The 23,867-nt window shown below is 45.2% G+C and overlaps 1 protein-coding gene across 5 annotated transcripts; it reads left to right on the forward strand.

The window, feature by feature from the left end:
* Window positions 1–4,109: 4,109 nt before the first annotated feature.
* Window positions 4,110–19,280, forward strand: cacnb4b (calcium channel, voltage-dependent, beta 4b subunit). 5 transcript variants are annotated; one of them, XM_070994073.1, is made up of 14 exons: window positions 4,162–4,427; window positions 5,530–5,613; window positions 10,862–11,032; window positions 11,162–11,284; window positions 11,385–11,512; window positions 13,047–13,123; window positions 13,582–13,601; window positions 14,577–14,657; window positions 15,251–15,309; window positions 15,625–15,734; window positions 15,817–15,968; window positions 16,854–16,949; window positions 17,130–17,315; window positions 17,574–19,279. In XM_070994073.1, exons 1-14 carry the CDS (start codon window positions 4,365–4,367, stop codon window positions 17,835–17,837), a joined length of 1,614 nt encoding a protein of 537 aa, XP_070850174.1. In that variant the 5' UTR covers window positions 4,162–4,364; the 3' UTR covers window positions 17,838–19,279. The 5 variants fall into 5 exon arrangements, with proteins under 5 accessions (XP_070850177.1, XP_070850174.1, XP_070850175.1 ...); XM_070994076.1 differs by lacking the exon at window positions 13,047–13,123 and having other exon boundaries at window positions 4,110–4,427; XM_070994074.1 differs by lacking the exons at window positions 4,162–4,427; window positions 5,530–5,613 and adding an exon at window positions 7,381–7,875.
* Window positions 19,281–23,867: the final 4,587 nt, after the last annotated feature.

Raw genomic sequence — 23,867 nt, forward strand, 5'->3', positions numbered from 1 at the left:
ATGTTGGTTTTCTTCATAATCTTTCATCAAAGGTTTTGGGTTACTAATAGTGTGCAAGAGGAGGATCGATTCCAGAGAAATTTGAGCATATTGACTGATTAATGGGCTTCTCTTTTCAGCCTTGCAGCCTCGCTTTGATGAACCCGTTCAGGCTCGACTCAGCGTCAGCACCGTCCCTCTCCTGGTCGGTATGCTCATATTTAACCCTGCACATGATGACTCAGCCTGCTGAAAGGAAACTATTCTTTCATTCTCCATCCTAATTATCTCGTTATGTATCTCAAATTTGGAGAAAAGTAGAAGAGGAACAGACGGTAACATGTTTTGAGCTCCGCTGTGTTCTGGAAATAATCCAGAAATGACATCACATGTTTTCAGTTCGTCCCGCTGTCCAAATCCCCAAAATACACAAGCAAATGGGCCCAAAGTACAGATCATTCCCAGCAGCCTTTTCTTTTCACTGGGTCAGATGTTGCTTCAGGTGGGTTTCTCTCTTCCTTTAAGTGGTCTCTGAGTAACTCGTCTTTAATAATTGACGTTGTTTGAGAGAAGACCGGCACGCAGGTAAGTCATCACAACCTCCAAGTCCAACATTTTGTCCAGTACACCACGGTGGTTTCTGTTTTTCATGTAGGCAGGTGAAGAGATCTTAAACTGATGAATAATAGAAGCATGGAGGGCAGGGCAGCTCCAGACAGTCCACTCTGCCTGTGCAGCTCAAACCAAACCAGATGTGATGATCTCATCATCATTTTTGGCTTCTGCTCAGTTAAAAACAGTGCAAAGACCATGTATTTAATGTCTGACCTCATCATCCTCACTGTTGCTGTGAACAACAAAAAGACCTGGGCCATTCCACAGGTGAGCAGGTTCATTGGTAACAGGTGAGTGCGTCATGATTGGAGAGTCAAGTCGTTCACATGGAGGATGGAGGTAGGTTCTCCGCTTTGTGAGGAGCTTCACAGCTTCAGTCAGATCTGCTGTTCATTTACTGCAGTGAGATTAATGCGAGGGAGATGAAAGGTGCTGCAGGGCTCCGTTCCTGGAAACTCTGCTTTCTACACTCGGGCCTGTAATCCTGTTTGTGTTTCACGATGCTGACAGCCGGGCCCTGGTAGAGAAGCTGCAACCCACGGCCAGAAAGGTGCACAACATATACCTGTATGATAACCAGTGTGAAACATCGTTAAATCTGTTTTTCTGTGTGTGTGCGCAAACCTTAGGGTGTCTGTCTGTGTGTGACACATTGCATGCTGGGATAGACTCTGATCAGGTGGCATCACATCGTACTGAAAGAGCAGCGTCCACCATCCACTGCCAAGTATCTGAGAGAGGCTGGGTCTCACATCACCAGTGTTTGTGGTTCGCGGTCCAGTGACAGCGCTGCTCTGCTGCTGCTGCTGCTGCTGCTGCTGCTGCTGCTGCTGCTGGGTCACCAGAATAGACACTTATATTTATTTATTCATTCATTCATGTGAATGTCTTTTTTCTCTCCCATTTAGCAACTGGAAAAACTGGAGCAACAGTCCATAAATATTACACTAATACAGAGGATTCACTCACATTGGTGAAGGCTGTTGGCCTGTTTCATGCTGCACACATGCTACAGAATCAATATTTGAAGAGATTTTATTTACTTATATGAAAAATATGCTGTTTTGTAGTTCAGCCGTTCAATAGTGGCTGAGATGTTTCCGTCTGAAGCAAAGCGGTGGACGGACGGACGGACGGACGGACGGACAGAACATGCTGCTAGCAGAGCTGAAAAGAGGGCAAAACAACTTAATCCTCCCACTTTAAACTCGGTTAATCCACCACATCCACTCGTTAGAAGATTTGTCTGATCAAAGTGTCTCTGAACACATGAAGACATAAGTCCACGGAACAAAGTGGGTCCTGTTCGTTTGTCCGCGGGACATATAAAAGCACACAGAGAGCTGCTGGACATTTGTCGCTTCTGGGACTCTGAGCCTGCGTCACATGCTCCGTCTGCACAAGCCACAAATAAAGTGTCTGATTGCTTTGCTTATCTGTGCCACAAGAACATGATGTTTTTATCCTTGAGGTTGTCTAAAGAGACTCATCCAGAGTCAACAAAGTGGTTTATGTGTGGACCATTCCTCCTGTACGCCAGTTCAACAGACTAAGAAGGAGGACGTGGCTATTTAAAGCATAGTGACTAAGATATTTTGAGGCTGTCCATATAACTGGCCAGGTGAGTGCAGAGAAACTCAGGTAAAAGCAAAGCACATATGTGGAATACTCAATGATGTCTGAATAAGTCGTGAAGATGGACGGAGGCGCTCGCCTGATCAAAGTGTTCTTGGTTATTTTTGTCCACCGGAAGCATCAGAAAAGAAAGGCCACGGATACAACCTGGTGTGGTTGTGTACGCGTGGCTTCCTGACGTGGAAGAAAGTTTCTGCATCACAAACAAAACAGCGATGATGCTTTTTGCTCATAACATGAGCGAAGTTGATGGCTCTATTTAAACCTCGAGGGCTCAGTATTGAGCCGTGTGGAACTCCCTTTGACAACACAGAACAATGACTCCTGGACTGACGGAGGACATGACAGTTTGGAAACTGATAGTCGTTATGGTCATTTTTGTCACAGACACAGCATGTGCAGATTTCCAGACCTGCAGGTGGAGACATTAAAAAGATAAATATATATAATTTGTTCAGAAATGAAGGTGGTGCAGTTGAAGGAGGGCACAGGGGCCAACTGGCTATTAAGAGCTAATCAAACTGATGTCCTGTCAGGCCAGAGGGCCCTGAAAACAGCCTCAGCTGCGTTTATTTACTATGACAATGCTGCCATCTGCTGGACAAAAGGAGGCGCAACATGGAGTTTCCTGAGAGGTCGTTTATTACTGTGGCCTATTAATAAGATTATCCACTAAAATAAAGGTATTTTAAAGCTCCTTTTCCTGAACACTACTTGTTCAAAACAGCACATCATTAAAGATCGTCTCAAAGGACCAGAAACAAGACACGTTTGCAGACACCTGAACAAAGTGGGATACCTCACCTGTCATTGCGGCTGCTCACAACCATGCAGCCTGACTTTGAGGAGGACCGTGAGCTGATGAATCACAATCCAGAGAAGTCTCCAAGATCTAAAGGAAGGCTTTGCTCAGCCCACTGCCCACGGAGCAGTCTGTGTTGTGGACTGATGAACAACAACAACTCTTTGGCCACGCTCTCCGACAGTATGTCTGGGTAAAAATAGGATTTACTCAAAGATTTTAAATAAAAGAACTTCTTGGCAGGCAACCACTGAGCACGGGGGTGGATCTGTTTTGATTTGTGTCTGTTGCACAGAAAGAAACTGTGCATATGGAAGGAAAACAAATAATGATAAATATCCTGGTAAGGATACAAAGATTTTCAGTGGCTTCCACAGGGCCAAGAGCTCAAAACATGCATGGCCTCTTTTCCTGCATGTGCAATAAAACATGATGCAATTTCAAGGCGGTGACTTTTGCAGGGGTGCACAACACCAAGACAGGAATTACAGAAAGTTTTTGGTTTCAGGTGAGCTGTTTTCTGGGGGCCCAGCATTTCCTGTGGCGCTCTGGGACTTTGGCCAAAATAAAACAGACCAAAATACTCACATAATGAGTCATAGAGGATGATTAAGAGTTGCATGAACAGTGCTGCTCCCTGCAGGAGTTATCGTTTCACTGGGACCAGCAGACTTGGTTCCCAAACTAGGGGTCCCAAGATCAATACGGCGGTAATCTGGCACAACAGAAGACAAGCTAAAAATACAAAACAGATGCATAAATTTAGATATACTTATTTTAAAAAGTCCTCTCATCTTTGCTTTTTTCTTTTCTCTCTCAAATGAATCAGATACCTTTTATGCGACTTGATCTTAAACAAGCCAAAAACTTTGGGGACACAGCTTAACTTCTTTCTTTCTTAAGAATAAATTTCAGCCTAAAAGTGTCTCATTAATTACTCTGTGATGCTAAAATAGCTCCTCGCCACGTCTGCAACAATTACCTTGTGCCTCTTCGAGACACCTCTCCTCCTCCTCGGGCTAAATTAAGCCCCCCCCCCCCCCCCCCCCCCCCCCCCCTTCCTCCCGGTTTCCAAAATAGTTCCGTCCATCACGCGGCCGCGGCTGCTTTTGAGTGGCGCGAGCGGCGGCAGTGTGCATGACGAGCCTCCCAGCGCGCGCAGCAGGAGCAAGCGGATCACCTGTCTCGAGGCGGACGGTCCAGAACGCAGCGGCTCGCGAGCGCTCATGTGCTGCTGTGTGGCGTGAAGCTGGAGCACGCAGCGCGGAACCCGCCACCCCTCCGCTGGGCTGGACCGGAGCAGCCAGCCCTCTGGACCGATGTCCTGGCCGAAATGTCCCGACACATTTACATCCGGAACAAGATTGGCGAGGGCATCCAAGCGCCCATCTTCCAGGTGAGCCGCGTCGAGGTTTTACTTTGTTTCAACGCGTTTCCTTTCACGTCGACAGCAAGAAAATACTTCACAAGCTTCAACGGAGACCGTGTACCCGGGTATTTTGCACAGGTTACTTGTGTATTTGTGTACATATTAAAGTAATTAAGTAAAAGACAACAATTGTACTTTTAGTTAAACAACAAATGTCCACTGTCCTGTCATGACTTCTCAGTACTGCTGGCGTGTATTTACTTGCTGCATAGATACATTTCTGAAACTAAACCATGTTTTTTATGTAAAGTATTTATACTGCAGTGTATAGAAATGATTTATTTTTGCAATAATGGAGGTTTTTATGGTTATTCGGCCCTGTTCTTGAGGACTAAAATGAGCACATGTGTTCAAACATTTCTACACATTACTGCATATTTCTTGAAGTACTAAAGTCCTGCTGTAACTGTGCTGTCTGAGGTTTTTGGATTATCTTTAATCAGTTTATTTTACCAGAGGAAGACAACGTCTCCGTCCCTGTTGGATGACTGATGATAACTAACTTCTCTTCATCTTGATCGATCAGTGGAGGCTGCAGGCTGATATTAATAGCAGCTTATTCATAGACTCTGCTAACTTTCGTCCTTCTTGGCTCGTGGCTGTTGGCTTGAATTGAGACGCAGGGAGAGGAGAGAGACGGTGACCCAGATGAATGGCCCTGTTTTATGAATTCAGGGAAGTAGGTTCTGACTTTTTAACGGTGACATTGTCATTAACTTTGGAGACTTGAACAGAAATGGGGCAAATCACTGGCAGATAATTAACTTGGCTCCCTGGAGGAGAACTCTGCGGGTATATTTGGACTGTTTGGAAGAGGAAAAGAAAGAGAAAGTCAGGCGGTACGGAGAAAGTAGGCAAGGCAAAAACACACCACAAAAGGCCGATCTGGTCGCGTCACATGTGTCTTCTGGGTACTGAGGCAGTCATGCTTTCGTACAGTCAGCTGCTTGTAAAGCTTACTGTCTTGTTGAAATCAGATCAATTAAAATCATTCTGCCAAATGTCTCTGCATGTGTCACCTCGCCTTGTACGCTGGCTTCACGCTTCACTCTCATAACTTTCCATACAGGTGAATCGAGGGACTTATTCCAGGAGGAGCCGGCTGAAGAGGTCTGATGGGAGCACCACCTCCACCAGCTTCATCCTCAGACAGGTACTGAAATACAGAAAAGCAAGGTATGGGATGTAAAATAGAAATCAGCGACTGAGAGTTTGATGCTTTCACAGCTTCACTTTCAGGATTCGGACATGTTGCATCACATTGTTTTCCACTGAAATGGTAAGGGTCTTAAATACTCAAGAAAGATGCCTGTCCTGTCTCATAATACCACGTTGCACCTCAAGAGGAGTGAGTCCAGGGGTATAGTTCCTTGTGCAGGTCTGATATGTCTTCCTCGTCCCTGGAGTGGCAGTCCTGTTCAGAGCCATAGTAAATCACCTCGGCACACTTTTCCCTGTCATCAAACTGGCCCGTGTCGGTCTCAGAGGCTGTGTTCGCCGGGAGGCTGCTGATCCAAACCCCCAGACTGCACTCAGCTTCCCACTAGCCGCTCGGCTAACTGAGCTAACAGTGAGTACAGTGAGCAGCGACTCTGGTGGTACGCTGCCCCCTAACATGAGTTACAAGTAAATTCACAGCATGCACATTTAATACCTGGTTATCTCTCTGTTTTAACGAGAAAAACGTGTTTTTTGTTTCTGCACCTCACTGGAAACACTGTGCCTTTTCATGTGTTGGAGTGAAAAACAAACGTGTCAGAGGTTCAGCTGTGGCTTTTCATTATTTCCTTTTAGAATAAATCACGGATGAGACTGTAAGTGTCAGCAAAGGTGTCAGGAAACAAATGAGATTTCAGACTTATTTATGATGCAGATCAGCAATACCCCCCCGCACGTGGCCACCGATGTGATTGACATATTACTAGTCGTGTTGTTGGCAGCATACTGTTACATAATTCAAGGCTTCTGTTTAGTCTTTTTAACAAGTTAAGCAGCAACTGATGGACATGAGTGGGTCTCAGGGTGGTCTGGAGCAGATATCCTGTAAGTGGCTGCCTGATGTTTGCAGCTGTACTAATGAACACACAGGGGTGTCATTCAGTAAGACTCTGAGCTGGGTCTCTGTACGAGTGCTCGCTGCTGATCACCTCACAGCCTTTGTATTGTTTTCTGCTGTCAGCGTTACGGTTTGTGCTGCTGAGGTCGAGCCAGAAGTGCCCCGGCTGCTTATCGTGTTAGATACGATGCCATCGCCATTATTGAAAACAAGAACAGATCAGTATTGGTGCCGATTTAATGTTGATTTGGGGGAATTTACACTTATTTGAACGTTTTCTTCATTGAACAAAATACAATCAGTGTTTATCTGATTAGAATTTGGCCTAAAATTAGAAACATTTTTTGCTCTAAACTGGAAAATATGTGGTTACAAAATTGATAAACAAGCCTCAGAATCGGACCATTCAACACCAGCTTTTGGAGTTTACAGTCAATTGAATTAATGAAATATGCGACTTCAGAAACTGTTAGTTAAATCCTGGCGATGACCCCTAAAACATGGCTGCCAGAGCATGTGCTGCCGGTTTTTATTCACTTTTCTTTGAACAGTGCAGTCGTGTCACTCATGGTTTGATATTCAGGTGGAAACAAGCAGCCATTTTTAAAAACATGTCCTCAGTGTGTGAATTCATTAGCCCTCCTCGTGCTGGGAGAAGGCACAGTATTTTCTGCTCCCTGTGGAGAATAAATAAGCATAATGAGAGGAAACAGGGAAATGAAGGATGCTGCCCCCCCCCTTTTACTCCTCCATCCCCCTCCCCCGATCCCTGCTGCCTCCCTGCACTAACAAAAAAAAAAAAATCAAGGAGAGCTCATCGAAGCTGAGTGGACAGTCAGCCAGCCAATCAGCTCCTTGCACATTGGCTCTGTCATCAGGCTTGGATATTGAGGAAGGATCCACTGCTCTGCTGCTGCTGCCGCCGCCTCCTCTGCTCCGCGTTGTGTATATGTATATGTGTGTGTCTCTGTGTGTGTGTGTGTGTGCCTGATGAAATGAAATGCCAGGATTGGGCCGCCTCCAGGGTGAACCTCTCCATCCTATAATGTGAGCTAGCCAGCAGCACTGTGGGATCGGGGAGAAGCTGCATCCATCAAGCGACAGGCCTCCGGAGGTCCAGGCGTGATCCAACGGGAGGGGAGATTTAAAAAAAAAAAAAAAAAAAAAATCTGCTGTGGAGAGAGGGGATTGTCGTCATCCCCCCATCCATCCTTTTTTTTTTCCTCTGTGGTGCCCCCTCCTTCCGCCTCCGCCTCCACTCTCGTTTTTTCCCCCTCATTCTTCTAGAGGCGCTCGTTGGAATATCAAACCTCCATGTATGACAATTTGTACCTGCATGGATTTGAAGACTCGGAGGCGGTGAGTGTTCGGATGCGTGTGTGTGAATCTGCCTTTGCGCTGTCTCGCGTGCGTTTATTGATGGAAGTAGCTCAGCTTTGTGCACACACACACACACACACACACACACACACACACACACACACACACACACACACACACACACACACGAGGCCTTTGATGGGTTAGCCAGCGGTACACTGTAGCGTGATCGTGGGCTATGCTTGACTGGAAGGGGGTTGGGTGGGTGGGTGTTGGTGTGTGTGTGTGTGTGTGTGTGTGTGTGTGAAGCGGGGGTGCACATTAGGCAGATGGCTTGTGACGTGTGACATTCACACAGTTATATATATATATATATATATATATATCTGTTTGTGTGTATCTGTATGTGCGTGTGGCTTTGTACGAGGCTGCCTGTAAACCTGAGAATGGACGTCAGGAAAGCAGAGCCAGGAGGAGCCGTCTAGTCTTCATCGCACTCTCAGAGAAGGACCGAGCCGTGATTCAAGGAGGGAGATGGAAGGATGTTAATCACCCATTTCTCCCCTAAGGCCCATTACACGGCCACGCTCACATGACGAATTACCATGTGTCACATTTCTCCGTTTATCGCTCTTAAAAAATATGCAGCCGGCGCTCTTGTGCGAGCCCGTGGCTGCGTGTTGTACGGACGCCGCCGAGGTTCGGAGAAACATGCGTCGTGATGTCATTAAGTGGATTCTGATGTTGATGAGTCACATGCTGAAGCTACTCCGTTGGATAATGGCTGGGATGCTACAGAGCAAACCTTCCGTATAGATACGAGAAATGATGAGTTATCAGTGCTGGATTGAGGATTTTTAGAAATGGAGGCGAAGGGGCCAAAAAAAATCAACCACTGTAGGGAAACTGGACTTTTTCTGTTTTGTGACTGTAAAAGTGTCTCCGCAGTGAGAGACGGATTAATAAACGAGAACAGGGTGTCCTCACTTTTCTTCCCTGCTGTGGGTCAAACTCTAAAAACACTGGATCCTAAAATTCCCATGATGCACCTCAGTATCATTTTCCATCAGACCCACCCTGCCTGTAAATGTTTTGTCATATTTCCCACACCCCCAGTTTGTAACGCAGCATTTCTGTCAGGCTCAGGCTCAGGCTTGGATAACCTTGATGACATCACTATGACATCATCAGGGTTATTTCCTAGATGTGATTTTTGAACATGATGACATCATAAGACACAGAGTCAGGCTTCTCGTGATAGTGGACTGATCTTGTGCAAAATTGGTGGAATGCCCTTTAATTAAAACATCTGATGAAATCTGAACATTTCCTGCAGAAACGTTCGACTTTTTTCCCGTTAAAGTGATCTATCTGTGCGTCTGTAATCCGTTCATTCTTGGAAACTGTACAAACCCGGTGAAGAAACCATTTAAGGGCCACTTTGTGATTGAATGCACACAATCCAGACGAGGAGTGTGCTGAAGTCAGGCCCTGCCGCTGCCGCCGCCGCTGCCGCCGCCGCTGCTGCTGCTGGCGTGTAAAAAACAAAAAGTGCTTAGCTGTGACTACGAGCTTGATTGATCTACTTGAGGCTAATGGGCTCCCTTAATTGAATCATCATTAGTGGCTGATTGTTTAGATTAACACAGCAGAAGGAAGCGCTCGGTCCAGTCATGTCCCAGCAAAAAATGTTGCATTACTGGAAATCTGGGGATGAGGAGCTGCGAGTCCCCAACGCTGTGGGCGCCTCGGTGACCTCTTAATGGGCAAAATGGTGCAGAGATGTGTCACTGACTGGGAACCATTTATTTTACAGTCACTGTCTCCTCTGACTTTCCTATAATTTACATCAGACTGTCCCTCTGTTTAGTTTTCTTTGGTTTCTAGCTTGAAAGGATCCGTCTCATCATGCAGAAAAAGCCTCTCGCTTTGTCGCCGTCTTCTTTGTCGACGTTGAATCTTTCTGCTAATGATTCATCCTGCTCTTGAATGGCTGTCAGGCGTCAAAGACACGGTCAGCTGCCTGGCTTTTAAAGCTGTGTCTGTGATCAGGGGACACCTGTGTCGTTCGTGAAACGCTGCAGATGATGCAAAAAAAAAAAGCAGGAAAAACCAAAATATTGTGTGAGAAGTATGGCGGTTGGACACCCAGTAACATGTTTGGCTTTGTTTCTTATAATTCTCATAACTTTGGTGAACTATCTCATCATTTCAACTTACTGAACTTTACTTGTTTACTGCCCAGGACGTTGGCGTTGATGATGAAAAACCCATCTGCCATCTTTCGGAGCAGGGATCAAACTCGTCACGACCCACGATTGTCTGGAAGTGTGAGATTGGCTGTGTGGTCGTGCAAACTGCTGACAGCGCAGGAGTGGAAACTCCACTTTGTCTGAGATGCTCCTGGCAGTCTGCTCTTTTCTGCATCATCCATTTCACCTGGTCTGTGTTCGCAGTGCCAAGCCACCACTCTGGACTTGGCACTCCCAGCGCAAGTTGATATAAACCCCAAAACCTGGTCCCATAAAGAAGTTCTTTCTTAAGTGGACCTCATTGTGATTCGCAGCGCTGATCCTTTGGCTGACGCTGGGATGAAGCTGCAGCACATCCTCCTTGTGTAACGTGTCGTCACGTGAGCCTCTTCAGCTCACCCGTGCACGGCTTTTCTCGCCTTCAGTCCTTGATGTTGAAACTGGGTCTCGCTGTGTGGAGAGCAGCTATTCTGTGAATCAGCCTTGTTGGGACCAGAGTGTGATTCCTTCATCAACCATTTCCTGTTGCTCTAAATGCAGCTTTGCCTACTGTACTGGCTCGGCTGGCTGACAGGAAAGTCCAGACTATTGTTAGCTGCCTTTAGCAGGGCTGTAGTACTCGAGTCTGCTCATTATCTTTGGTGGCGACCAAACACCCCCCACAAGACTGATTATACTACCAGTAACCAAAGAAGAAGCAGATCACAGCGTGCTCCTGAATCTGAGCATCAGCTGTACGGTTCCACTAACCTACGGTGTGCTTCTGTTTGCAGGGCTCAGCTGATTCATATACTAGCAGACCATCAGACTCAGATGTCTCCCTGGAGGAGGAGCGGGAGGTGCAGGCCCAGGTCCAGAGCCAGAGCCCAAGCCAGAGCCAAGGACCGGGACAGAGCCGCCAGGAGAGGGAGCAGCAGGCCGCCATTCAACTGGAGAGAGCCAAGGTAGCCAGCATGCACTGTACAGACGAGCACTGCTGTTCCCATACTGGAGTTAATGTTTTTACAGTCCTTAAAGTCTGGAAAATGAATGAGGATCGGCCATTTGAAACAGGCGTGGTTTCCTTTCTGCAGACTAAACCTGTGGCATTTGCTGTAAGGACCAATGTCAGCTACTGTGGCGCGCTGGATGAGGATGTTCCAGTTCCAGCCACAGCCATCTCCTTTGACGCCAAGGATTTCCTCCACATAAAAGAGGTACATGTGTACTTTTCCACTAAGCATCACGCCCACTGTAAAGGCTGCTCTGTGCATGTTTGTTTAACACAAAAATGTTCCTCCTTTTTACCGCCACCAGAAGTTCAACAATGACTGGTGGATCGGTCGGTTAGTGAAGGAGGGCTGTGAGATCGGCTTCATCCCCAGCCCTCTGAAGCTCGAGAACATCCGGCTCCAGCAGGAGCAAAAGAGAGGACGAGTCCAAGGGTAAGTAACAGAGAAACACTCTCATCTCACTGAAATAAGCATTATACGTTCATGTTAAACATTTGGCATTTGTGAGACTCAGTTTCTTTAAATTTGACAGTTTTGAGCGCAACAAACAAGCTAGCGAAAAGTCAGCAATGCTAGGAAGGACAGCTGTAAGGACACCTGCGAAAAGCCCCCTGGACGATAATGGAGGGATTATTATATCACTTACTGTTTATCATGGCTCTGGCGAGTTCGAGAAACCGTGAGCTCCTGCAGTCTGCTGACGAGCTTCTGCCCTGCACCCAAATTGTATTCGTTTGTCGGATTCACATTTTTACACATCTTGAGGAAGAGCAAACATTATGTTGTCGAAGACACGGTCGGTGTCTTCGACAACATAATGTTTGCTCCTGAGCAAACGTGGCTGAGACTGACGCAGACAATAACACGATTTAATCGCACACAGCGGCGTTGATTGTGTCCGCTCACTCCTCGGTAAAAGGCTAATAAGATCTCCGATTCTGAATCCTGCTCTGACCCAGGTCTGCTCGTGACTCATGACTGTTTACTCCGTCGCTTGAACTCATGCCGACTGTGCCGGCGAAACGGTTTCAATAGCTGTAATTAGCCGTCCCATCAACCTCCTACTTCTCCTGTGTGTGTAATGTGTGTTGAAGGTTCTGTCAGCCAGAGTTTGTACAGTAACTCACATGCGCTTCCTCGAGCTTTAATGATGAGTTTAATACTAATCTTACTGGACTGGGGCGCTTCGGCGCTTCGCTTACTAGCTCGGCTTCTGTGGCTTTTTGTCACCGAGCCTCGCAGACGCAGAGATGTTTGAATCCCGTCCACCAGGACTATGTTTTCACAGGAATGGAAAACATTCGCTGCCTTCCAGAGATGTTGGAAAGCCTCATATTCAGAAAAAAATATGTGAAATTAGCCATGAAAGAAGAGAAAACCATCCAAAAACAGCCTTTAAAAGCTGGACGCCTGAGAATGAAAGATTGTGATTGGCTGCCTTGTAGATTTTGCTGACCAGTGGTGGTGATCTGGAGCGGCAGGATGGACGCTTCCCAATACTTTGTGCACGTATAATCACAAAAGGCGAAGACTTTAATTACAAACTGAAAGTCTTGACATGTTTTACTGTGCATGTAAGAGAAAATCTTTGCCTTTCTGGCCATGAAGTGCTGACATCAGTGGATGTGCGGCCTCTCCTGTCCGTGTTGTCAACCTCACAATGTGTGACGCCAAGTGGAAGAACCACCATAAAGAAATGATAATCATGCTGAATTAGATGCTGACATTGTGCAGTTGATAGCTGACCATGTTTTTTCAGCTTTTTTGTGATCTATTAAGCCCTGCAGCCCAAAAGCACTGTTATTAATCAGTGTCTTTCTCCTGTGTTTTGCACCTTTCCTCTGCAGTGAATAATCATTATAAGCTTTGGCGATTTATTTATTTTTTTTTGCTTTTTTTTGGTCATTTTCCACATTAATACCAAGGTGTGTTTCTGTCTTTCTTTATCCCCTCTTGTCTTTTCCAGTAAGTCTGGAGGGAACTCTTCTTCCAGTGTAGAGGATGAGGTATCTGCCTCAATCCGACCCCTCATATCCTCGGCAGGTGAGAATATCGGACAGGGGGAGAGGGCCGTTAATAGCCAGCTGCCAGCTTAGAGCCGAACGACATAGAGAGAATAAGACTCTAAAGCCTTCCCATGTCTCTGCATAGAGCATAAGTTCACTGCGTAGAGTTGTTGGTACATTTTCCCATGATCCTCCTCTTCCTCCAGTTGAGGACTGCAGGCGCTCTGAGACTGGGGCTTACCACAGTGTGAACCCAACGACAAGACTATGAACCCCCCTGAACTGCACTCATGTGACTTTGTGAATATAACCTTAGGACAATAGAAACACTTCTTCTATGTTGATCATGCCGGTTATCCTTGATAGGTTTCATTTGCTAAGGATTATTATGGAAAGTTGCTCATGTGAAGCATGTTTGAATGAGATATTATGGCGATTCCTCCCGTAGCAGCAGCTGCTGACGACACTGTCACTGTCTTCTCTCCCCTCCTACAGGAAAGCAGAAACAGAAAGTGGTAAGTTGGTGACGGTAAACCCACTCACTCACCATCCACTAGAGTAGACTCTTGTTGCCGCTAGTAGGAGCTAGTAGCGCTTGACAGGACGTTACAACCTCATATCACCTCTGGGGCACGTAATACTTCAGCCCTCCTGAAGTATTCAGTGGCCAATCATCACCATGTCTGTGATGCCAAAGTACAGCTTCCTTTACACACGAAAGCTTTGGGGTATTGTACAGCTCGTTTCACACATTCACCAAATTAGATGGTGTTTTTGGTAGTTTTCAGACAAACTGTAGAGAGTTTGAAGTTACAGCCAGCAGCTTGTTAGCTTAGCTTAGCATAAAGACTGGAAACAGACAGAAACAGAGAAAAGAGAATAAGCAGATTTCCCTGAACTATTCCTTTGAAATACAGAAGAAGAGTAAAATTGCTCAAATTCAAGATGAAAAATTCAAAACCTGAATATTTCTGACTGAATATTATATATATACATTTCACAGGTAGCCATGTGCTCTGCATTATATATGTAGTACTTCCACTTTGGCATGGTGGAGTGTTGTGGTGCTTTTTCTTATTGTGATATTATTGTGTTCACTGGTTACAGTGTAGTTCTGTGACTGTTAGACAACACCAGCGCAGCCTCATCCATCCATCCATCCCTCCATGTAGCAAATGATAGAGAGTTCATGAAATAACATGTTTGAAGTGTGATTGTGTAACAGTTGACATCATTAAGAAAATGTAACCTCTCAGTCAGAATATTCTGACATTTTGCAGGAAATAATTGCAACAGTAGCTTATTTTTTTCCCCATTTTGTGCTCACGTGACATTATCATTTGCTACATGTGTCAGCGTGGCAATAGACCATTTAACACATCTGATCGTAATTCAAGGTCAGCTGACTCAGCAGCCCGTTACAGCCAATTGCTGTAATTGTCTTGTTTGTGATGAGCCAACTGCCACTAATTAAATGTTTGTGTTAACAGACGGAGCACATCCCCCCTTATGACGTGGTTCCCTCCATGAGGCCTGTAGTGCTAGTAGGACCCTCGCTCAAGGGTTATGAGGTGAGCTTCCGGTCCTGACGGCTGGAAAGAAAATCAAAATATGCTTTAACCTCTGTCTTTGTCAGTGACGCCCTCCTCGTGTGATGTGTACCAGTGCAAAGAAATGACAGAAAGCAGAAGAGTCTTGCACGTCTTTCCGTCAGTCGCCTAAAAAGTAGCTCGCTGTTGGCGCAGTTAATCGTCAGCGTGTCATCGCCCACGTAACATGCAGATTGCAGCCAGACTAACGAGGAGACTGAGAGGTCAGATGAAAATATGTTGTGCAGTTGGCAGATTTGGGCTTTTCTGTGAAGAGTCTTCTCCTGTAACCGTCTGCTTTCATCACGGTTTCTAAATTTACTGGAACGCGCCGAACATTAAGATGCACGACTATGATTGTCATGATGTACACAGATGACGAGAGGGAGAGCTCTTAATCCTGCAGGCAGCACAGCAAGCTTTTCAATTTGTACTGGAGTGAAGTTCATTTAATGTGTCCACTCTGCACAATTTAAAAAATACTGTAATAGTACGAACAGTTAAAGAAAGACCACAAAAAGCTGATGAGGTTTGAGCCTGAACTACTTCTTTCATCCCTCTGTTTCTGTATGCAGGTAACAGACATGATGCAGAAAGCACTGTTTGACTTCCTCAAGCACAGGTTTGATGGCAGGTAAGACAAATGTGTCCTGTGCCTTTGCTAGTTTGGCAAATTTTGACCACTGCTGGATTTTGACATAAGTTGGCGGATTGATGAATCTCAGCACTGCATGTTAGCAAGTTTAAATTACTCTTAGTGCTCCTTCTGAAGCAAAAAATAATCCAGGTCACAGCATCTTCAGCCAAAAGTGGCTCCTTCCTGCCATATTTGACGGAGATTAGCTAAGGTGAACACCCCTCGCCTCACCCCTACCCCCTTGGCGGCGTGCATGGCTGAGTGTTTTGATGTATTTTCATGGACTTTGTCTCTATGTGAATTCATTTACAGGATATCCATCACACGAGTCACGGCAGATATATCGTTAGCCAAGAGGTCTGTTCTCAACAACCCCAGTAAGAGGGCCATCATTGAAAGGTCCAACACTCGCTCCAGCTTAGGTGAGAGATAACTACTCGCAAATGTACCATTGCAAATGTCTGCATTTGTTTCATCTCGTTGAATTGTCTTTCGTCTCATCAGCTGAGGTGCAGAGTGAGATTGAGAGGATCTTTGAGTTGGCCCGCTCCCTGCAGCTGGTGGTGCTGGACGCTGACACCATCAACCACCCAGCCCAGCTCCTCAAGACGTCCCTGGCCCCCATCATTGTTCACGTCAAAGTCTCCTCGCCAAAGGTAATGAACGCTGGGAGGACGCAGCCCAACATGAAAAACGCAGCTGGAAGTAATAAGTGTCTTTGATGCTAAATAGTTTTTCAGTGTTTACCCACACAAACTCTTTATTTAGTGGTCAAACCTGGACAAAACAAAACTCAGCATAGAGAATTTAAGTACTGCTGCTGTCCCACACAGACATTCATTTGGTGGAGACAAACAACAAGAACATCATGACATGTTAAAGGTAACGCTCTCTACACAAGGTTGATATTTACCCACCACCGGTGTAGCAGCTTAGCACAAGCACAGTGTACTCCACCATACCAGCATGAAATACTGTAACTAAAAGCCACTGATGTAACATGCAAGGCTTTTTAAATGAGTGTGTGGAGTCAGGAGAAGCGTCAGCACCAAGTCATCTGCACATGGCACCTGCATGGAAGAGTAGGTCTGCTGCACTTCGTCTCTCTGCACTGGGTCGACAGCCGTGTCCAGACTAGCTGTCTTGGAGGCAGTCACACATCCTGGTCAGGGGGTTTTCACACTTGTTTGACACCACACCCTCCCAGCATGCAAACTGTTCGCTTTGCTACAGCTGATGAGGAAAACTCCCAGATGTGAGCTCAGTGTCCTCAGTGACAGCTCCAGCCCTGATCCCATCCAGTCCGACCAGTCCACAACACAAAGCAGACTCAGAATTTAACGTGCAAACTCACAAATAAACAGCCGAAGCTCATTTTCTCTCTGAAGAAGCATGTCAACACAGTGCACACAACATGCATAACGTGCACTCATCATGTGATGAGGAGGGCAGGCAGTGACCTGAAACGAGTGCCCCCAAAGCTGGAAACCTGTGATTCAGTGTAACTGGAGCATCATGTACTTTCCTGCCCTGTCATTCAGGTCCTGCAGAGGCTGGTGAAGTCCAGAGGGAAGTCCCAGAGCAAACACCTGAATGTGCAACTTGTGGCAGCTGACAAATTGGCCCAGTGTCCTCCAGTAAGTGTCCGTCCTTATATACTGGTATCTCAAATGAGAATCTTATTTTGGTTTTAACACCATGTGTTTGAGGTTTTAATAGGATGCTCCTTTACAACGCGTGAGATCGTTTGTCTCGTGTTCATCATCTCATGTTCATTCTTACTTCCTTTTCTCCCTCCGACCATCTGCTGCCAACAGGAAATGTTTGACATCATCCTGGACGAGAACCAGCTGGAGGACGCCTGTGAGCATCTCGCCGAGTACCTCGAGGCCTACTGGAAAGCAACCCATACCTCGATGGCGACTCCCCTGAACCCCCTGCTGGGACGCAACCTGGGCCCCACCACCCTCACCCCCTACCCCACCACCATCTCTGGACTGCAGGTACACGTCCACCAGTCCCAGCATCCCTTGTGGGAAGTTATTGAGAAGATAATAACAGGAAGAGAGACGGTTTCAGTCTCTTAAAGGAATGGTTTTGCATTTAGGGAAATGTTACAGTACATTTTTTACTTTGCTTCAGTTATGTGATGTGCTGGTAAGACTTGCCGACTGCTAAGCCTTGATGTCCTGTCCAGTCCTGGTTGTCTCTAAGTGCTGTCTCTAGCCTCACGTGTGTCCTTGGTATGTTCATGTGTTCAGCAGAGCCAAAGAATGCGACAGAGCAACCACACGGGAGACCATTCCACCCCGAACGAGCGACGCAACCTGATGACATCGGACGAGAATTACCACAACGAACGGGCACACAAGGGACGCAACCGCATGTCTTCTGGCTCACAGCATAGCCGAGAGCAGCAGGACCCCTACCAGGACTACCAGGACCCCTATCAGGATGCATACAAGCCACACCGCAACCGCAGTTCACCGGGCAGCTACAGCCATGACTCCCGGCACCGGCTCTGAGTCCACTTCTGTTGCCGCCAGGGCCCAAAAGGCCCCGATCCCACCCAAAATAAACGCTGCAACAGAGCCAAGATGGTCCCAAATTGTACCTTTTTTGGTTGGCGTTAATTTGTTTCGTCTTCCTGGCTGTTTTTCTCTTTAAAAGTCCAACAAAATCGTGTTCAGGTGTTTGTTTTTAATCAAGCTGCCAGGGCAACCCCTGTCAATCAACAGCGCGAGTAGTCACGAGGTTCAGGAGGCCAATATTCACTAATGCTCCCAAACGAATTCCTTAAATTTATGTTTCTGGGACCTTTTGGGATTGTAATAAGACAAAGCTCAGCAGACGTGCAGCGCGGACTGCTTGTTGCCTGTGTCAGCAAGCTAATTATGGATAGCGGTCAGATGGTGGTGGTGCGTGGGCTTCGGAACGCCTGGGACGTCGCACCAGGCCAGAGGGAAGTCCACCGCACACAAACTGTTGACGGCTGCTGACCCCGACCCTGGGCCGTGTATAAATCCTCTCACCATTTAGCTTATTGCATGCTGATAGATGATCAACCTCCGCGTTCACTTCATTGATATTTTGTACCTTTCATTCTGGATCCTCCAGCGATGAGGTGTAGATACGGAGGTCCAATCTCTGAATCATCTGACTGTGTGGATCGGCGGGAGGGAGGTGGTGGGTTTGTGGGGGTGTGCAGACGATATATGGCTGCTAGTTTTGAAAACCGGTGCTTCACATTCCCAAACTATTTTGCTATTTGAAAGTCACTTTGAGCAAGGCCAGCTTTTCTGTAGCATAGCTTTAGGATTTCATTTGGGTGAAGACCCTCACCGTCATAAGCGGAGCAGATGGTGCTGATGGTGCTGATGGTGCTGGGATCAGAGCTCACTTACACTGTAGGAGAAGGCAAGACTGCTTCTGTTCTTACAGCTAGTATTAGAGAGGTAGAGGAGGCGATAGCAGTGGCAGTCTGTCAGATAGTGTAGTGAAATACAATAGCAGAATATACTTGAGGTGCCATTTGATGTTGTTGAGATGTGGACCAGCATCAAACCAATGCTGGGACGACCTTTGGAGCAGATTTTTTTCGACCCAGCCGGCGTGAAGATTAGGATTGACATCAGCTTTTCAGGGTGACAGACCTAAAAGAGCATCCGCTGCTGAAGCTGCAGGTTGTATTGCATTTATTAGCATCGAAATCAAAGTTGCACGACGTTAAAACAGAAGTACAGGTGTCGGTTAAGTCTTGCGATTGATTCGTGGCCGTCGAATTTCCGTCTGTGGCGTTCGGGGATTAAAGCATTAAAAATGTGACGTGGCAGAATCGGTTGCATCATGTTCATTCTCTGTGTAGCCGGCATGTTGTCCTGACTGCAGAGCATGTTCCTTCTAAACGTAAAATAGAACCCTACTGTAATGAAGTTGATGTTTGTCAAAGTATAGGGCACCTTACTCCAAAAAAAACAAAAAAAAAAGAGTTAAAAAGAGAAAAGAAAAAGATCGCCCACACCGCAGATGAACGAGTTTTGTCGCTCGATGCGCTGAAAAGGCTCCCGGAAAGCGTTGGCTTATGCCATCTGAAGGTTTTAAAGAGGTTCAGTGGATTGCATGACTCAAAAGTGGAGCCACTATAACAATAACAGCTTCTATTAATTCAGAATTATGAGTTCGAACGTGTCGCTGTCAAACAGTGATGAAGCCCCTGCCCTCACAAAAAGGTTGAACCCACATGGTGCTTCGTATGGAAACAGCCGCCATGGTCGCTAATGGTGTTTTTAAGGCATAGTATACCGTACATATCTTATCCTTTAAGATATCAAATGAAGTTACGATTACGAACAGTTCTAGCTGGCCAGCTGCAGCCTAAACAGGCTTTAAACTATTTCCTTTTTTTTACATTAGAGTAACTAGAACATTAAATAAGAGAAGAGATAATACAGCGATGGACCTTTTTGGCTGCTTGTGTCTTCCCGAGGGTTGAGCTTTGAGGAGTGATGAAAACTAAGCTCAGCGTGTGTCATCTGATGGACGCGTTCTCTGGCAGTGTGTCTTTGTTTTGTCCTCGCTGCAGTTCAGAGAGGAGACGAAGGACGACGTGGAGCGTGACGATGACCAAACTGGTCTGACTGACTTACTTAAAATGATCCTTGAAAATGATCTAACGCCACAAAATCTCATAATCCACAAAAAAACAGACATAAATGAACTGATAAAAGATGGAGAATGAACGGATTGACCAATAAATGGACAAATAAATGTATGATATGCAAAAGCAGGGAAATAACACTCAAACCTGGGTAATAAGTTACCGCCACATTATTCAGCTAATCTTTTATTTACGCATTTATTTGATGCTTCATTAATTCCTTCAATTGATCATTTATTAATTTATTTTCTAGTAATAATTGATATTATCTCCTTCCTCCAAAAACACACTGCCAGGGAAATGTTTGCCCTCTGATATCAGATATGTACAGTATAACAGAGCCGTCAGAGGACTTTTCTTTAGCATGTTTAGACAAGTGTTGAAGCTGCTTTTATTCTTCAGAGCCTGTTTTGTGCAGCGCTGACTGCTGCAGCACCACATCAGCTTGGTGCCTTACAGGCAGTGAATGAACCTCGAACAAAACGCTCAGAAAGTGAATCCGTTCCCTTAAATATAATGATTTTTTCTTATCTCTGGATCTATACAGAGTGCCGTCTGCATGTTTAAGGTTTGAACAACCAACCTATTAATCAAAACTTGCTTTAAACAGATCAAAAATAAGTTGGGAGCTGCTGCTTTTAGGCTCATAAATTAGTCGAAACTTGCTCACAGTGTGTTTCCACGCTGTGGAGGAAAACTGACGCTGTCATGACTTTTCACCCAGAATCGCAGGCTACATCCACACGGATCCGTTTTTCTTTTAAAACGCCCGGCACCCGCACGACGTCTGCGTTTTAGAGCCCAGAAGGGAAGCTTGTGAGAACGCTGCTGACCCCGTTTTTGTTTGAAAACTCAGGGATTACGTTTTAGTGTGGACGGCAGGAAACGATGACTCGTTTCTGATTGACATGTCCCTCCTTGATTGGTCACACCCCCGTCACATGACCCTTTTACAGAAGATTAGCCCTGATTATCAGCAGCTCATTGAAACGGTAGCTGATTACAGGTGTTGCCGACCTTGTTGCTCTTTTATTTTTGACGAGTAAGTATTTGTGTGAATGTAGCCACAGTCTTGTGCGATCAGGTGTGCTTTGTTGCATGTTTGACCTCAGCCGGCGGTGGTGTGGCACCTCAAAGTTTGCGGTCACAGCGAGCAACAGATGACCACACAAGTGGGATTATTAATCTGGGTGTAGTGACTCTTTAAATCAGTCCTAGGACATTGATATCGGTTGATTCTGAAACACCCTGGATTATGTTTAATGACAGCGGTCTTTAATTTTACAGATGATTGCTTTCTTGATTAAAAGCTTAAGTCTAAAACCGACTAATTTAACTTCCTGAAGTCTTGTTACATGTGGGCCAGGTTGTCCAGTTTGAATGTACCTGGGGTTTTGGAAGCGCATCATCTTCCACCGTCTCGCTTTGTAACTTGAATTTTCACGGAGTAGACATAAATTCTGTCCTAGATGAGATTTTTAGAGCCTGACACAGTTTGAAAATGTCTTGAAGGGACCTGATTTGCGAGGCCTATTTAAAGCAGCTTTCAAAGGAGAGGCGGTCGAACGCCACGCTCCTGCGGACAGCAGCCTAAAGCCTGACCTGACAGCACTGAGCACGTTTTCCCATGATGCAAAGCAGCTCTAAATTTATTGATTTAAAGACAAAATGAGGCGTAGGCTAGTTTCTTTTAATAGATCACTTTGTATAGATCTGGATGAAAGGGGAAGATCGTTTTGAACTTGCATAGCACAAAAGAATAAGCAAAAAACTGTGGTGGGTTTTCAGCAACTGTTCCTACAATGTGAATCTAGTTTGAGGCCACAGATGATTTGTGGATTTCTTTGCCCACATTCCCTGTCAGTCTCTTTGTTGTACGCTGTTGACGGACTGAAATATCAAGGCTGCAAACGAACAAAGAACAAGCGTCGAAGTGCATAAAGCTACTGTTTACAGGCACGCATCTCTGTCTCATTCTGCCCCATAGCATGAATCCCATTGGTTGATTGGACAGGGAGCCATTTTCCATTCAAGATCAAACCAACCAATGTTGAGCTGGGCTGCTTGAGACAATCAGAAGGGATTTGCAGACCAGCGTCCCACCATCTCAAATGACGGGAGATGTTTTGCCCTTTTGAGCTGTGGAATTAGATCGGAGCAAAAATAAAGCCACACTCGCTCACAGACCTCAAAAAACTGCCCATCCCGGCATTCTTTTACTTTCGTCTGACCTTTACCCGCGGCCAAACCTCTGTCTCAAGATGAAACTCATTACTAATTTCCTTTTTCACAAATTAAATCTCAAGGTGACCACAAAAGTCAGAACTTATAGGGAGGACTTTCTTTGGTAAAACAAAAGAGGAAAAAAACAAACAAACAAAAGAAGCAAAAGAACAAATATTTATTCCAGTAGAAAAGTAATAGATGAATATTTGCTGGCGATTATTTTTATAACAAATAAATGTACATAATGTCTTTGAGAGATGCTATTTGCTGTATACTTGTGCTAAAATGAGACGACCCATGTGGGACACTTGGAACAACAGCAAGGTCCAGTATACAAAGTTTCAGTAATGTGCAATACAAAACGGCATGCTGTTTTAAAATGAGGAACTTCATGTACTGTACTATGCAACCGCAAACTGTGTACATCGCTTCATGCTGTGGCTTCTCCAACCACCCTTTTCCAAGCAGCTTCATCTGGACTTTTAAGGGATTTTTTGTGTTTCCATTTTTTTTTTCTGTGGAAGATGAAAACCTAAGCAGTTACTGCGGTATTGCATGCATAATATACCATTCTAATTTATAAAAAGGAATTGAAAAAAAAAACATGAAATTGGAGGTGATTGTGTTTAAGGCAAAGCTACAAGTGACTTAAAACATTTCTTTTTCAAAATAAAAGAATCGTTCTAAAGTTGTCAGCAGTATCTCTTCACTGTAACGAACGTGTGCCACTGAAACTCGAAAGGGTTTGCAGAGATTCACCTGCTGTAGTTTTTTGATGCCTTGGTTTTAAATTATTAAAGAAGACATTTCCAGTTTCCAAATTCTGAACTCGAACCTGTGTGAATCCTGACACCTGGTGTTGAAAAGCAGGTACCTGTGCTGGAGTGCAGCGTTGATGGATATAAAAATGATCATCATGCATTACTTTCATACTGAAGGAAACTTAAAAATGTGATGATTCTCAGGCAAGTTCTGGTGTTATATGGAGCTTTTTTCTATGATTCCTTGGTGGATTTATAGATTTTATATTTATTTTACATTGATAACTCAGTGGCTTCATTGGCACACCTCATGTCAGTAACATGATGTTTAGACAGAAGACATGAAGTGTCCCCATGAAGACAAATATTGAGTTGATATCTGAGCTGTTAAGCCATTTAAAAGGTAATCTCATCTCAAAGTCAGACTTACTACCATGCCATTGCTGTCTCTGTATGCAAGCTATATGATACATGTGGAGAACTGGATTTCTAATATGAAAATCTGATTGTTTTTGATTGGCTGTCCTGATCCTCCAGGTGGCACACAGGGGCAGGTACAGACTTGCTTTTACTACCAGCTACCATCCAATTTTGGTACAGTTACTCGATACTGTTTCCCACCTTTTTGTTTTATAACCAGTGCTGTCATTAATGTGTGCAGTATATGAAACGTCCAGCAGGTGTCAGTCTTGGATCATGATAGCCTTTTAAAACGGATTCATGCAGTTAACAGGATGTCACTGATTTTATTGACATGAACGACTGTTTTTCTTCTGTCAGCTTCACACTGTGCAGAAGAAGAAGAAGAAGAAAAAGAAGATTATACTGAAGAAATAAAAATGCACCGTACACTCGGTGAGCAGCACCAATGAGCGTCATCAAGTATAATTGGTGCTTAATTAATGAGCCAA

Source organism: Chaetodon trifascialis, chromosome 24 (genome assembly GCF_039877785.1).
Source record: "Chaetodon trifascialis isolate fChaTrf1 chromosome 24, fChaTrf1.hap1, whole genome shotgun sequence".
Classification (NCBI taxonomy): Eukaryota; Metazoa; Chordata; class Actinopteri; order Chaetodontiformes; family Chaetodontidae; genus Chaetodon; species Chaetodon trifascialis.

Excerpts from the sequence above, each read along its gene's own strand:
- cacnb4b (XM_070994073.1), top strand. The coding sequence starts at position 4,365 with ATGTCCCGACACATTTACATCCGGAACAAGATTGGCGAGGGCATCCAA. Across the intron at positions 4,428-5,529 it reads TCCAAGCGCCCATCTTCCAG|GTGAATCGAGGGACTTATTC; the intron begins GTGAGCCGCGTC and ends CTTTCCATACAG. Across the intron at positions 17,316-17,573 it reads CCACCATCTCTGGACTGCAG|CAGAGCCAAAGAATGCGACA; the intron begins GTACACGTCCAC and ends TCATGTGTTCAG.